The sequence below is a fragment of the Schistocerca cancellata genome, chromosome 2 (genome assembly GCF_023864275.1).
Source record: "Schistocerca cancellata isolate TAMUIC-IGC-003103 chromosome 2, iqSchCanc2.1, whole genome shotgun sequence".
Lineage (NCBI taxonomy): Eukaryota > Metazoa > Arthropoda > Insecta > Orthoptera > Acrididae > Schistocerca > Schistocerca cancellata.
Window position 1 is genome coordinate 463,668,122 of NC_064627.1, and position 16,927 is coordinate 463,685,048.

Consider the following 16,927-nt stretch of genomic DNA (forward strand, 5'->3'; position numbering starts at 1 on the left):
CTCAGTACAGCACTGGACAATAACTAACCGACATACAACAATGGAACTTCCATCAGTTACACATTAAACAAAGGCATCTGGATGGATGCCAACCACATTTTGCTCCAATACACCATTGGTGCGAAATTATTTTTTGAATAGACCTCATACACATAGAGCTTTGACAGTCAGCACAGTGAGCTTAAGGTGACAGTTTTACATAATCTAATGATGACTATCCATGGCAAAATGAGTCACTTTTAAATAAAAATAACTTGGCAACTGGAATTATTTTATTTTCGATGTAACCATGGAAACTGGGTGTTGCATCATTCAGTCAGCTGTGAAGTGGAGTGAATACTATCCTGTATATTATGCTTAATAGATAATTGGCTGTTTGGTGTACTGTGCTAGTTTTATGTAATGTCAATTTTTCTTATCATCAAGTATCTCATAACTCATCTCTCAAATTTTGTTAAAATCTTAGTATTGTTTGTATGTTGGTATCTACCTCTGCAGATACATTTAATTTTTTGATTATAGTGTTATCATAAATCACAAAGCTGTGGTTTAATAATCATATGTATCTGAGAATACATGTTCATGCTTTCTTCTTGTCATTTAGATCCTACATATCAGAAAGCTGCACCGGCAGTTGAGTCGTCTTTTGTCAGCAGAGGAGCTCCAAGAACTTCTTCCTGGTGGTCCATTCCATATCTTCTGTGAGCTGAATGTGTTACAGTGCAATCCTTACACTGATCCTTTGTGGCAGACTGCTGTTGCACAGTATCATCGTATTTTAAAACCAGTTGGAGAACGTGTTGCTGGAAAGTTGCGTAACCAAATTAGTAGAGCTGGTAATAATGTCTTAGAGGTAAATTTTGTTCCTGTAATAAAAAAGTAATTCCATATAGAAACCATATTAAATGTGGACTATAATGTTACAACTGGACAATGTTGTGGTTCTGGGTAGGCTGGCAACAATACAAAGAAGTAGCAACTGGAAGAGAACTAATGATTCTTCATTGACAGCCAAAGAGGAAGTGGAGACTGACAAACGTATAAAATAGTGACTGATTAGAAAAGAAAAAGTTAAATCACTTAGAACTGAACATAAAAAGAAAACCAAGAAAATTTTACCTAGAGTATGGCTGCAAAAAACCATATGCCCTTGTATTTTTGTGCCCTCCAATATTTTCACGACATTCCATTATCTCCTACAGTTTTCCATTGGCCATTTCCTTCTATCAAGTGTCCTGCTCTTAAAAATATAAGTGCTAGAGACTCAAATTTTATTTGTGTATCCATCAGTCTTAAGTCTGTTCATGTTTGAGCAGTTAGTGTGTAGTGGGGCTACATATACTGTTTACTTGGCTTAATTGTTGTAAGATTTATCTCCACGTTTATCATTAATTGGTTCTTTTTGTACAGCTTTTGCAAGAATTTGTACGCTGTCGAGAGCTTATTCAGCAACCTGATGTATCTCATATCCTTACACCAGAAAGAGAGGCTTTTCTTGCTGCATTAAAAGAATACATTGCTGCAACGAGTGCAGATTTTTCTTCTAGAAACCACAGTGGATATGAAAGAATTGGGGAGGCATCGGATATGCCATCTATTGTTGCCAACATATGCTGGCTTCGACAGATGGAAAGCAAGGTCAGAGTAGTATTAGAAATGAAGATAGATTGAATATTGACACAAATCTGCTGGATATTTATTTGTTAATAGACATTCATATTTTCTGTTCAGTGATTTTTCAACATGTAGAATTAATGTTCGAGTGTCTACACTGTTACGAAACAACATTTAATACATTTCTATGTTTAGCATGTTTTCACCTATAAATTAAAAGTTAATAAATGCAATTCTTATATTAAAGATTCAGTATGCAACAGAAGGCAGTAGGTGGATTAAGTTAAATTTGCACTAAATAATAGATACTGCTCACTGTCTTCAAAATTAACTTAACCAACAGTGCACATTTTAAAGCACTTGTTTCTTATCGGAATTGTAGCAGCCTGTTATGTTAAGTGTAGCGACTAATTCTCAGGGTCACATTAGAGATACATACTCACATTACTAGTTTTCCAAACTCAGCTATCTATAAAATACCAACATCTGATATTTACTGCAAAATCTTAACTTGAACAACAAAATATGTAACCAGAATTAATTTTGACTGAGACTTTTAGTCACAATGGTAGTTGGAAAATTGATGTAATAATATTTTTGTGTGATCATGAGGCTAATTCTTGCTGTCGCAACAACAGAGTTTGATGTCATGAGCAAGTTAGCACAGGAAGAGTTACTTATAAGTTTAAGATGTGCCAAGCCTACTTGTTCAATGAATCATCTTTTAGTTTAATTTAGTGTATGTTGATAAATGTCTATTTTTTGCCATCAGAAAGCTATCTGTTTATTTTTGAAATTGAAGACTATGAAGCTTTATGATATTAAGACTTAAACTGTTTTTTGTAGTCCAGTTGTAAGCAAGTTCAGCTATCATCTGAACTTTGTCTGTTGTAGTTGAGTTTGGGCTGATGTTTAGTATCTCTCACCAGAAATTATCAATATCTTTTAACAGTCCTTTAAAGCCTTTGGAAGGTGATTTATGTACACTAGGAAAGTGGTGAGCTTGACACTGAGCATTGTGATCCTCTAAATTTAATGTCCCATCATTAAGAGTTTAATATTAATCCTATGGGTGAGGTAGTTAATACAGCCCTCTAGTTTTTGTTATGAATGTCCATCCACACAAGAAGGATGACATTCATAACAAAATATTTTACTTTTCCCATGTAGAGTGCTATGGTCCACACAACTGAAAGCTTGTAAAGGTAATAGAATATTTTTTCAGGATAAATGTCAATCATCATTTGCAAATAAATATTATTATGCTTTACCAGTTTCAACAAATTATTTGCAGATGATGGTTGAAATTTATGCTGAAAAAATAATACTAGAATACCAGAGAAGGAAAGTTGCTACTCACCATATAGCGGAGATGCTGAGTGGCGATAGGCACAACAAAAAGATTCACACAATTACAGCTTTCGACAATTAAGTCCAGACACACATACACACATGCGCACACACATACACACTCATGCAAACGCAACTTGCACACACGTCTGCAGTCTCAGAGAACTGAGTGTGGTTTCAGTTCTCTGAGACTGCAGACGTGTGTGCAAGTTGCGTTTGCGTGAGTGTGTGTGCACGTGTGTGTATGTGTGTCTACTGCTGACACTGACCGAAAGCTATAATTGTGTGAATCTTTTTGTTGTGCCTATCACCACTCAACATCTCCGCTATATGGTGAGTAGCAAATTTCCTTCTCTGGTTCTCTGGTATTGTTACATTCCACCCTGGATTTTCCATTGTTTGAAAAATAATACTACAGTTATTGAAAATTACACTCATGAATAAAATAGTAATAGAATGTGTCAACAGAATAGTTTCTATTGTTTAGGTCTGTCAGGGCTCCTCTTATGAGATCATATATCACTCTCTGTCCATGAGAATTCAGTACAGAATCCAAACTAAGAGATGCTTAACTAGTTACGCTGTAAAAATATAAATCAGTATTCTATATTAAACTGATTCATATTTTAAAGTTATTTACTTTTCTTCAGTTTTATAGATTGCAGTTGCTACTGCATGTTTAAGTCTGGCAAGATATATCCTTTGTTAGTGAGTGATTACAAAGATAGCTCAAGGATCTCCTATCAGAGCAGCACATTTATAGACATAATGCATTTGGTAAACTCTCAAGTGTTTTGAAAATATAATATATTTGGATGGATGAAAGTTTAACTCTCAAGTGTTTTGAAAATATAATATAATTTGATGGATGAAAGTTTACTCACCAAGCAGCAGCAGTAGGAGAAAAAACATACAAATTATGGAATTGTGTAAGGTTTCAGAGTCAGTAGCTCCTTCTTCCAGCAGATGGGTTGAAGGATAAGGAAGAGGAAAGAAGGAAAAGGACTTCCAAGACTGAAAAGTCACCCAGAACCCTGGTCAGGGAGTCTTACAGGATCAGATGAGAAGGATAAGCGTTTTGTGTTTCAATCTAATGTTCATTGGCAATGTAAACAGTGTCTACTGAAGTAAATCTAATGCATTTTATTTGGATGATTCTTAGTAGGTGCAGTGTTTGATATCACTCTGACAAAGTAATAATTGAAAGTCTGGCCCCAGCAGCCAGAGACAATGGTCACATGTGAGTTGTGTTAGTATGTGTGTGTGTGTTTTCTAAGTTGGAAGAACGTGGATAATATGTTTGACAGCCTTTTTGTTGTGCCTATCTGTGACTCACCATCTCCGCTATATGGTGAGCAGCAATCTATCCTTTTCATAATATTATTAATAACTGAAATTAAACAATGGATACTCCAGATATGAATATCAATAATGTAGGAAAAATATTATGAAAATATTTACTTTTCATAATATTGTTACATTCCATCCTGGATTATCCATTGTTTAATAATGTAGGAAAAGACAGATTGCTACTTACCATAAAGAAGACATTTTAAGTTGCAGACAGGCACAGTTAAAAGACACTTACACAGAGCTTTTGGCCACAGCCTTCGTCTACAGAAGAGAAATGCACACCATTTATTCACACAAGCAAGCACACCTCAGGCACACACAATCACCAACTCTGGAAGCTCAGGCCAGATAAAGAATTTCAATAATGAAATTTTCACTCGGCAGCAGCGTATGCGCTGATATGAATCTTGATGGAAGATTAAAACTGATTGTCAGACTGAGCCTCCCACTCAGGACCTTAGCCTTTTGAAGTGAAGTGTCTATCAGCTGAGCTACCCAGGCATGACATACAACTCCTGCTCACAACTTTGCTTCTGCCAAGGCCTCATCTCCTACCTTCCAAACTTCAGAAAAGTTCTCCTGAGAAAACTGTAAGACAAACACTCCAGGAAGAAAGGATGTTGTGGAGATAAGACATTGTGGTGATAGGGCTTACCCAAAACCTGGGGGAGTTTCCAGAATGAAATTTTCACTCTGGTATGGAATGTGCACTGATATGAAACTTCATGGCAGATTTAAACTGTGTGCCAAACCAAGACTAGAACTTGGTAGCTTTATTTTTTGTGGACGAGTGCTGTACCGATTGAGCTAACCAAGCATGACTCATGATTCCATCTTCACAACTTCCACCAGTGTCTCGTCTCCTACCTCGCAAACAGTACAATCTGCCAGGAAGTTTTATATTGGTGCTCTCACCACTGCAGAGTGAACATTTTATTCTGGAAACATCCCACAGGCTGTGGCTAAGCCATTTCTTCACACTATCCTTTCTTTCAGGAGTGTTAGTATTGCAAGTTTCGCAGGAGGGCTTCTGTGAAGTTTGGAAAATAGGAGTTGAGGTACTGGCAGAATTAAAGTTACAATGTTGGGTCATGAGTCATGTTTGAGTAGGTCAGTCGGTAGAGCACTTGCCCATGAAAGTCAAATATCCCTACTTTGATTTGTGGTCTGGTACACAGTTTTAATCTGCCAGGAAGTTTCAAAGGATTCAGTGTTTACCAAGGGTCTTGGCTAGAAATAGCTCTGTATAAGTTTAGTGCACCCAGGGGCCAAACTATTTACTAATCAGCACTGTCAGTCCTTTGATGCCATAAGCTTTGGACATCCTTTTGTGACCATTATGAGATGTGATGTGGAATGTTATGAATTTCAAAGAATGGAGATCTTTGTTTAACTAACTGGATCCTGAATTGTAAGGCTGGAATTGATGACAATGCCAAGATACATTGTGAATATCTTGTAGTGGAAAATTTACACAAAACCTGTAATTTTATTCTCCAAGTAGTATCCAGCAGAGTTATTATCTGTGTAGATCCTGTGTAAATGCAAAAAAGAAAGGCCCATGTTAGGATTGCAGAGATAAGGTGTATTATGAAAAGAGTCAGTGTGAATTGGAAGAGGATTAGTGCCTTCAATATGAGTTCCATCTTGCCATTCCACATTATAACTTGTTTCATCTAGTAGCTTTCATTAGTTCAGAGCAAAATTCAGCTGAGAAAATAAAAGAGCAGGTGAAAGAAGAGGTGAACGAAGAGTTTCATAACTTTCTGGACAGCATGGCGGCAAGCTGGTATGACATGGGCATACAAAAACTGCCACAGCATCTACAAAAATGCATCGACAGAAATGGTGATAATGTTGAAAAATAGCTAAATGTTGAAGCTGTAAACTGATATAAACCATTGTAGAAATAAACAGGTCTATGTACATATAAAAAAATAGGAGACCTTACTTTTGGGATTACCCTTGTACAACATGAACAGCAAGGGGCCCAACACACTTCCCTAGGGCACACCTGAAGTTACTTCTACATCTGATGATGACTCTCCATCCAAGATAACATGATGTGTCCTTGCTACCAAAAAGTCCTCAATCCAGTCACAATTTTCACTTGATTCCCTATATGATTGTACTTTTGGCAATAAGTGTAGGTGCAATACTAAGTGCTTTTCCGAAATCAATAAACACTGCATATACCTGGTTGCCTTGATCCAAAGCATTCAATATGGGAGAAACGTGCAAGTTGGGTGAGAAAAGTGAGCGTTCAGCTTCATCTGATCAATGTTTTGGAAAACCATTGCTGGTTAGCGTTGAGGAGGTCTTACTGTCCAAGATACCTCATGAAGTTTGAGCTAAGACTAAGATTCTACAATGAATCAGTGTAAAGGATATTGGACGGTAGTTTTGTGGGTCACTTCTACTACACTTCTTGTAGATGGGATGACCTGTGCCTTTTTCCAGGAACTGGGCACCATTTTTTCTTCAAGGGATCTACAATAGATTATAGTAAGAAGAGAGGCTAACTCACCCACAAATTCAGTATTGAATCTGACAGGGATTCATCAGGACCTGGAGCTTTGTTCAGTTTTAACAATTTCAGCTGTTTCTCAACACCACTGACAATAATACTTATTTCACTCAGTGGTATGAAGATTAAAGTGGGGCAATTCTCCTGAATTTACCTTTGTAAAGGAACATTTGGAAACTGAGTTAAGCATTTCAGCTTTTGGTTTGCTACCCTCAATTTCAGTTCCTATCTCATTCATTAGGGACTGAACACTAACTTTGGTGCCACAACAGCCTTTGCATACAACCAGCTTTTTTTTAGATTTTGTGACATGTCATTTGAAAATATTCTGCCATGGTAGTCATTGAAGACATCACTCTTTGCTCTCTTCACAGCCTACAGTCCTATACATTGTTTCACACCTATTATGCAGTAATCTCTGTTTCTGTAGAAGTTTCTTCTTAGTGACTGTATACCATGAAGGTTCTCTCCCATTATGAACTGTTCTACTGGCTACATATCTACCCAGTGTGTGGTCACCTATTCTATTAGACTTCACCCAGAGTTCCTCTACATGCTCCTGACCTGCCTGAATGTTTCAGGTTCCTCATTGAGATATGATATAACTGATTTTTCATCTAGTTTACTCAACATATATATCTCTCTGCTGTCCCTTGTACTTTGGTTATCATTGTTGCCACGACTGCATCATGGTCACTGATTCCAGTTGCAATGTGGACATCCTCAAAGGGACAAGATCTTTTGTTGCCATTAGATCCAATATATCTCCATCATGAAAGCATTCATAAATATCTATTCTGGGTAGTTTTCACTGAAGGCATTTTGTAAAGTTTCACAGGATGTCTTATCACACCCACCACTAACAAAATTGTAATTTTTCTAATTAACTGTTGGATGATTAAAGTCTCCAATGATCATTAAAATATGGTTGGGTAACTTACGTACAAAATGAAATGAGGTTTTCTCTGAAGTTTTCTGTTACATCAGGAGATGAGTCTGATGGGTGATAGATGTATTGAATTATCATTTTATGCCCACCTCTGATACTAAGTCTTGCCCAGATGATCTTACATGCAGCTTCAATTTCTATCTCTGTGGATTTGAGTCTTTCATCTACTGCGACAAATACACCACCTCCATTTCACATTTGTCAGTCCTTTGGATATACGCTTAAATTTTCCCTGAAAATCTCACTGCTGTCCATTCCAGGTTTCAACCATTTTTCTGTACCTAGTATTATGTGAGCTTCACTGCTTTTCAAGTGCACTTCAATCTCTGGCACTTTGTAGGGAATGCTTACCATTTACCATTAGAATTTTAATGCCGTCACCTGTGGGAAGCATTTCTTTCAATCTTATATTAATACTTCTGGATTTCCTACCGCTATTGTTCTTTTGATTGGATGGAGAGTTGCCTAATATAAAAAACCCTTGTGTGCATCCCACACACAGTTAGCTACCGGAGTAGCAGCCTTTGATTTGTAGTGCACATTTGACCTATTTAGGGGGACCCTACAGGTCTCAACCTTATGTCGTAAGTCCAGAAAGTTGCAACTTAGCTTGTTACAGAACCTTTGAAGTCTCTGGTTCGGTCTTTGTACTTGACTCAGAACCAAAGAGCCACAATCAGTTTTGGGGACAATGCTGCAAATTGTGAGCTTTGTTGAAACTCTATTTGCAAGGCTGATCTAAACCTCTCTGAGTCACTCGAATAACCAAAGAATGACCTTGGAGCCCATACCACAGGCATCATTTGTTGTAACTTTGGCCACAATCTGCAGTTGGTTGCACCCTGTTCCCTGAATGGCTGCTAGAATAGCCTCTTCAACATGATGGGTGAGGCCCCCAAGCATACACACTGAGTGCACCTGGTGTCCTTTCTGTCTCTTGTTGCCATTTCCCTGAGGGGTAGAATCTATTGCCATACCTTTGAACTGCCAATGATTAACAGACCCCTACTCTTTTGCATTTTCTTCCGCTGACACCGTACAAAACATGTTTCCTCAAAACAGGCGAAGTGAGTCCCACTGGCTCAGTTCCAGTTTCAGTGAAAGACAGCACCTCAAACTTGTTGGTTAGTGGGATCAGTACAATATCTTGAGTCCTCCCTGGTCCCCATCCACCCTGTACAGGATGCCTAGATCTATGATTGACATACCACTCCCAGTCAAGTGGACGGGTAGTGACAGATTCTGTTCTTTCTGCAGAGGAGACAGGATTCACAGGAGAGGATAGTACTAAAGGTACCCCTGGGACCTGTATCACAGGTGCACCGATTTACAGCCGCTGCCAATTGTTTGACAGTAGTCAGGGCGATTTCCAGCTGTTTTCAAATGTCAACCAACTCATCTTGTGTTGAGAACAGCATTCATAGCGGGGTAGCATTTTGGCTGGTGCAGTGTATTACAAGGCAGTGACAAATAACTTTAAATTAAAATTACAGATTACCTTTTAATCTATTGCACTAAAAAGTTGCTAATTCCCTATAAGAATTGAAGCAGATACATAAAACGAGATTTATATTAAGGCAAGACAAAAACCTGTGTTTTTTCCTAAACATTTTGATGTTAATTACAATTATTACCAAACTCAAAAACAGAGTTAATGCAGATAATATATAGGAATACTCCCCTTTAAGGGAAAACTAGATGTAACACAGTTTGTTAGTTAGAAAATCTGCTACAGTAACTGAACTACAAACACCGGTTTGTTACAAATTGTTACAGATTGCTCATAGATTATGCAAAGGACAATGGTAACTTCCAAAAATTCTCAAAAACGCATGTTTATTTGCATTGATATATTAATACTCTGGCTGAACTGTGAACCACAAATGCTGATTTGCTACGAATTAAATTTCTTATCCAAAACACTCTTACAGCTAACTTAAGAAAATATAGTTTTTTAAGTGCCGGAAAATTCTGAAACTAACCTATATCTCATGTAAGTGTACAACAAAATTGGAGAAAAATTGTTTTGAATGAGAATAGGCCTACTATCCTCAAAAATTTTAAAAGAGCACAGTTTAGTTTAAACCTGCAATTGATGATAACAGTACTAATTAATCACAGCACTCACGAATGTTCAAAATTTCACAATGTATCATAATACGAATGGATATTGATGCCATCAATGAGAGATTACACAGAAGAAGTGATGTCAACAGTAAAATATGTGAATCTAGAACTTTAAACCAACACAAGATTTTGTACAAATGGTCCCACACAAGGGAAAATTCGTAAGTCGGCTGTTATGTATAAATAAATGTGCATATTGCATGGATTTTTCACTTAGCTGATTCTGTGCACACTTCCACACAGGCGTGCCGAAGAAGAACACTGCAGCATAAGTTTATCTCAGTGAAAATCGCTAAAATGTGCAGCACCAACAAAGCATGTCTTCTCCCTGTTGCATCTAACAGTGTTGATGAAATCAATGACATTCTGCAATGACGTTCGATGTCATTGTAAGTTGACGTCAAATATAAATTCAGATTTGCCCCAGGAAGTGTATTGGGAGCCTTGCTGCTTATGACACATATTGATGGATTTAATCATGGAGACAAAACAACAATCATACTAGTCCCCATCCCCACCCCCTGCGTTGCCCACTCCAAAGTTGAATTTATTGAGTTGTATCTGTCCCTGTCATTCTGGAAAGGCAACAAGTACCTTTAAAGACTAAAAGTTCCTTTACTTGATCTCCATTAGCCACAATTTCTTCAGGGATTAGCAACCCAAATATTTTGTGCCTTTTGCCCTCCAGTACTTAATATTTTAAGATTAAATGTTGTGTGGTTTCATCCCTCAAACAACATATTCTTTCTCTATACACATCATGAACATGTGTTTCCTGAAGTTCTGTGGCCAGTCCTTAGACCTACCATGAGTACAGTCTGCCTCCTGTTCAAGCTCAGGGTCGCAGAGCTTCCCCTAAAACATGGTTTCACTGTCTATTTTTGGGTTTCAGTCCCAAATTCTATGTGCTATCTTCTGATCCTGCTATATAGTTTAAATTTTATCTTCACCATGGTGATGGTTAAGACATGTTCTGGTCCATCAGATAGAGTCATGTCCTTGCAAGTCTATCATCTAGTTCATTGCCACTAATTCCTGAGTGACCAGGGATCCACAGTACCTTTACACTAGTGCTTTTCCCTAGCCTCAAAGGGATATCATAGCATTCTGCAATGACGTTTGATGTCATTATAGGGGCTGATAGAGATTTCAGAGCTGCTGGGCTGTGTGATTGAATGTAGATGCTATGTGCCTTGTAACATGTACATAGATTCTCCTCCGTGTGTGTTTCCTATTGTTATGTAAAAAGGTTTATTGAAGTAACTGGAAGCTATGGTATAGTCAGCCAACATTTCCCAAAACTTTCCTATGTTTACCTCATTCATAATATTAGCATGGGACTGTGCACATCCTAAAGATTTCTAATTTTTTCAGTGTTTTACCTGTATGTTCCATGCTGCAGCCTCCACTGTAATCCAAAGATGTAGTGGGGATATGTCCAGCATGCTCCCCAACACTGCAGTGGCAATGCTGCCAATTCCATTCATTATGGCTAGGCAGCACTTCCTCATGCTCCATAACAGCCACCTTCTGTTCTACTTTATTCCACAGTACTGAAGCCCTGTAAACTATCATAGGTTGTATTACAGAGGTGTAAATCCAGTGAATGTTTTTGGGACTAAGACTGAGTTTTTTCCACATGTCCTAGCATACATAAAAGCACCTGTGCCTTTGAACATATATTCTACATGTTACCGATCCATATTAGTTTTGCATCCATGGTTACTCATTGGTAGGCCTACTGCACAACAGCTGGTAGAATTTTGTCAGAGAGCTTAAGCTTCCAGTACGTGTCTGGGAGATGTTTTCTTGTGTGTTGTAGTACAACAGTTTTCTAGGACCAACCCTTAGATCCTGCTTCCTACACCAATTTTGCAGTGTTCAGAGTGCATAGCACCAGTGCTCTAATGGTACTTGCAGACCTGTGTTCCCACAGTACTTGCAGATTTGCTAAGTATTGCTATGATTAAATCATCTACATATTCTGACAAAAATAGTATCTAGTATTTAGCTGCTTAATGAGCTCATTTACCACTTGTCTTCGCAGTAGTGGTACAAGACTCCATCTCATGGGCATCTTGTAGTGGTGTTGATCACCCACAATCTTCACATCTTTCATAGTGGTTTTTAACTTTTGTGTGCTCAGCATAGTCTTAACTCAACTACATGAAGTGGTCTTGATGCCATGCACTCCTGCAGCTTTAACCACGGATTCGAAGGTCATGTTTTTAAAAGTCCCCTCAATGTCCAGAAAGATGCAGAGCATAATTTCAAGATAGGGTAGTGCTTTTTCCACCTTCTCAACAAGTTGGTGATGTACTGTTTTGCATTATTTGTTTGGTTGATATGTGTGTTGGTTTTCATGTTGAGTAACCTCAGTTAACCTTCTTTTCCTAATGTGTACTTTAACTAGTTTTTCTGATGTCTTTAAAAGAAATGAGAACAGAATGATTGATCTCATTTAGAAACAATGAGGACAGACTGACTGAGCTCATATCCTTAGCCTTGGTATGCTCAGTTTTTCCTGACCTCAGAGTGAAAGCAATCTTCACTGTCCTACAAGCATTAGGAATGACTCCTGCAGTTAATCTCACTCCAGTCTGCATAGGAGTGTGCTTGTTGCAGCGGAGCTGAAAGATGCCATCTAGGCACAGTGATTTGGGCTATTGAAACATTTCCCCTGACTACCGTTTTATCTTGAACTCCAGATTGGCAGATTCCTAGTTCTCCCGTTGGTAACTTGTAAATCAGTACCTCACAGGGACTGAATATTGATCTGGATCCTCTGCCTGAGTGCATTTGAGATGAATGATTTTTGAGGAACACTTCCAGCATCTCATGTGCTGACCTAGTATATGCGCCATTCTCCATTCTTGGTGTAACTCTTGAATTTGTTGGTAACTTAGTGATAATTTTGTGAAATATACCTTCAACCTCATCACAGAATAACTTCCAGGATGACTGTTTTGCTTGCTTAACAACAACATTATATTTAGATAGGGCTTCTCTATATTTTGCTCACTGTCCTTTCTGTCTTGTAAAGTTAAACAGTCTTACCTGCTTTCTTTGCAATTCCTGTTTTTTTATGCCTTCAAGATATAGTCCTATTTGTGTAATTCTTGGTAATTTGATGGTTTTCTAAATACGAGCTTATAATGGTTGCTGTTACTTCATCTGCCATTTCCTCTAAGTGTACTGCATTTTTTTTAATAGGAGTTTTAACATCAGATAGATGTATACTTAGATCTTTGCTGTACAAATCTTTGTGTGTCTTTCAAGGATTTCTTTGGACTATAATGTGTTGAGCATTCATTTACACCTTAAATGTAATACATATACATGTGGTCAGATAAGGATAGTCCCATTACCACATGCCATTGTTTGACATAACTAGCCATTATGACTATACCAAAAATTTTATCAGTTACCCATTCCCTGATGCTGTTCCAAAAGGTAGATTCCTTAACACCTATTCATGATCTCCAGGCTGCACTCTAGTAAGTACTCAAATAGGTACTCACCTCTTCTGCTGATACAACTGCTTCCCTGCACTACATTGTAGGCATTGGCATCATAACAAACCAGCAGTTGTTCAGTCAGCTGAAAGAAGCCACCTACCAGTCTCTTCACTTCCTGGGATGGAGGAACACTGTCCTTCTAAGGCAGTATGCTGAAGCCAGTACTGTTTCCCCCATGTTCACTTCCTTATGGTGTCTCATTCTGGCATTCAGTAGTCCCTGGAACAGAAGTTTGCCATCAGTATAAATGAATTTGGTTTTTAAAAGAAATGATGTTCTGGGAGTTTTTTGATTCCTTGCATAAATCAACTTCCCTCCAGTTCCCTTGAGGCCTTTATGCCCTCTATGTAATATTCTTATATCAGGGAAACATCCATGTCCAGTCTTCCCAGAAGATGACGAAAGGCAGCAATTGCCCCCTACTGTGCAGTGGGTTAATCAGCAACACTTCCAGTTGCCATCTTGCTGCTGTTGTCACCTTTGATGCCTTTAATCACCTTGACAGTTACCTATGGAGAACCCTAAACATAGATCTTACTTTTTCTTTGCTTCAGGGATGTCTCTCTACTTTCACCACAAGACGTTTGCTTTCAGTTCCAGCTTCATAGTTAATGATCCTAAAGTACTCTGTCGAGACTTTCTGGCTCTGAACCCATACTTTCTTGAACAGGTATTTTGTGGGAATGTTCCTAAGTAGTTTTGGCACCAAGATGGAATTCTTTTGGCCACTCGCACCCTTTATACTAGTTTGGTTGAAAGTCTCTGTGCAGAAGCTGCCAAGCTACCGTTGTCATACTGGTATGATGTTCTATTCAGCAGATATGTGTGCCATTTGTCTTCCATGCTCAGCCACCCATCGTATGCCTCCTTCTTCAATGTCTCCTTTGACCACTAGTATGGGACGCGTCCCTCTTCTCTGTTATCTCCTGGAGTTTGATTTCAGCTATTGCTCTGGCAACTTAACTTAATGCTACCTGCCGCTTTCACATTGGGTGTGAACCCTTCACCACCTTGGTTTCAAGGTGCAGCTCGTGTTCACCATGGACTTCATTCACTTCCTAATGAAACTACTCCAGATTCAATCTATCACTGTAAGATTCTTGCCCTTCACACTGAACTCAGCCATAGTAGATTCACGTACACTGATGGCTCTCAGACTGACCCTGATGTCGGGTGTGGCACCGAAGATTTTTGGTATCAACTTCCGGAACACTCTTCAGTATTTACAACAGAGCTCTTCGCCCTGTATCAGGGCATGCAGAACATCTGGTGACACAGGCTATTCAATTGTTTCTGCTCTGATACTCTCAGTGCCCTCCAGAGCCTCTGTGTGCTGTACACAGTCCGTGACTTAGTGCAGCAGGTCCAAGAACACTTCAATTTTTTCACTCTGGAGGGACAACTGTGGTGTTCATGTGGGTCTCAGGCTACATCTGTCTGATAGGGAATGAGGCTGCTGTTGCTGTTGCCATGGCTGCAGTCGTCTTATCTCAGCCTGCTAGTTCTTCCATTCCTTCCAGTGATCTCAGTGTTGCCATCTGTCAGCAGGTGGTGTCACTTTGGCATCACTGCTGATCTTCCCTTCGTGGTAAAAAGCTCTGGGGAATGAAACGTATCCCAGCAGTGTGGTGTGGCCGACCTCCTCTTGACCCTCTTGCCAAAAGATCATTTTAGCTAGGTTGCTTATTGGGCACTGTCATTTTACTCATCACCAATTGTTAAGTGGTGATTCACTGCCACTTTCTGCTCATTGTTGTCAACCTTGGACGTTTCATCATCTCCTGACCAAATGCCCTTTTTTGACCACTTTCGTTCTAATGTATGTTTGCTGTCTGAGTTATCGGTCATTTTAGTGAACGATGCATGGGCTGATGACTACATTTTACTTTTTATCCATTGTAGCAATATGGCAAAGGAATCTCTGGTATCCCTACTGCACATTTTGTTAACCTTACTCCAAGAGGAAGCCCTTTTCTCAGCTCTCTTTCCTTCCATTGATTGGGCTTAACATTAGTCATTTTAACTCCTTTTTCATATTAGTATTCTAAGGTTCTGATATGGGCGCATATAACCTTAGGTGTTTTTGCATCCTAAAACAAAACAAGCAAACAAACAAACAAAAACAGTACCAAGATTGCTGTTTTAGCAGTATGGAACAGTTCAACTGCTGTCTTGACCAGCAGCTTTGCCTCATTCTGCGGATTTATCTTGGGCTTCATCTCCTTCAGCCAATCTACTGTCCCCATCCTCACAGACTAAGATCAGAGCACCCTTGTCCACATAGACCCTTCTGAATTTGGGGCCTTCATTTGTGTCCACATTATCTTTTTCAAACAGGGCTATCTCGACAATCTCCCCTTCTGTGAGATGATGTTAACAAGGTGGAAATCTTGTTGGGTAATTGCCATCCTAAAATCAAGACTGCAGTACTGTAGGCCTGACTCCCTGTTTCCTGCCTCATTTTTCTGGGTGTATTTATCCTGTGAATGTGGAGTAGCAGATTCCTCCCTCATTCTCTTGCTCCCTGTCTTGGAAGTAGATGGTGCCTGTTTCCCGTTTCACTTTGAGACAATCTTTTCTTGGGGTGTTAGGTTCAAGACCTTTTAGGTCCATCCATTTGTTCTTAGTAAGCCTTTTTTCCTCATTTTTCTGAATATTGATCTGGTCCAGCTTATCAGTAACATTTTCCAGCACTGGAACTGTCCCCTTCCCTGCAGAAAAAGCTTCCATCAGATCACTATCCGATGTCTGGGTGTTTGAGGCATCTTGAATGTCAAGTTTCTCATTTTTTGTTTTTTTTGAACTGTTTTCTCCATTTTGGTCCAAGGGCCATAGGAGTATTGGTACACACCAGCAGAGATCCACACTGGTGTACAGCAAATTAATCAGGAGGTCACCTGGTATCATTGAGGCTCCATTCATTACACATCATGCCCTGTGCCATATAGCCACAACACGGAATGCGTCACACTTTGGCTTGCGCAAATGCTTGTGTTTTATCCCCGTTTTTCATCTGTTAATATTTTCGTGTGAATGGCATGTCCCAAGAGGGAGTACTTAACCCTCAACTCTGAAAGGATCTTCTTTGCATGGGGTCACAGTCCACAGACAAAAGCAGAAGCACTCTTGAGGGGGTGACTCACATTAATGATCTGCCAAACAAAATTAATTCCCAGGCTTCAATCCAATTATCTGTAGTGAAATATCAACTGATACAATGGGAATTATCCTCAGTTATGCCCCTTTTAGTGATTTGAAGAGTATTTATATATATGTAATATGAAAGGAACTTGTAAAAAAAATTCCTTTGGGAGAACTATGCTATAGTCAGGTTACTTCATGAGACAAAACCAAATCAAACGCTCTTGGTGTAATACGAGATGTTCGTGCTTGGATACTTGCTTTTTGCGATTTATGTAGATGCTTTATCTAACCTGATGCCATGCAAGGTCATATGCAGATGACACCACCTTTGTTGCAGTTAATAGG

The 16,927-nt window shown here is 39.0% G+C and overlaps 1 protein-coding gene across 1 annotated transcript in view; it reads left to right on the forward strand.

The window, feature by feature from the left end:
* The window catches only part of LOC126161972 (cytoplasmic dynein 2 heavy chain 1), a 778,966-nt gene that overhangs the window by 81,305 nt on the left and 680,734 nt on the right, over window positions 1-16,927 (forward strand). Inside the window, 2 exon segments of the mRNA XM_049918163.1 lie at window positions 605-853; window positions 1,411-1,638. Coding sequence (XP_049774120.1) covers window positions 605-853; window positions 1,411-1,638 — 477 coding nt within the window.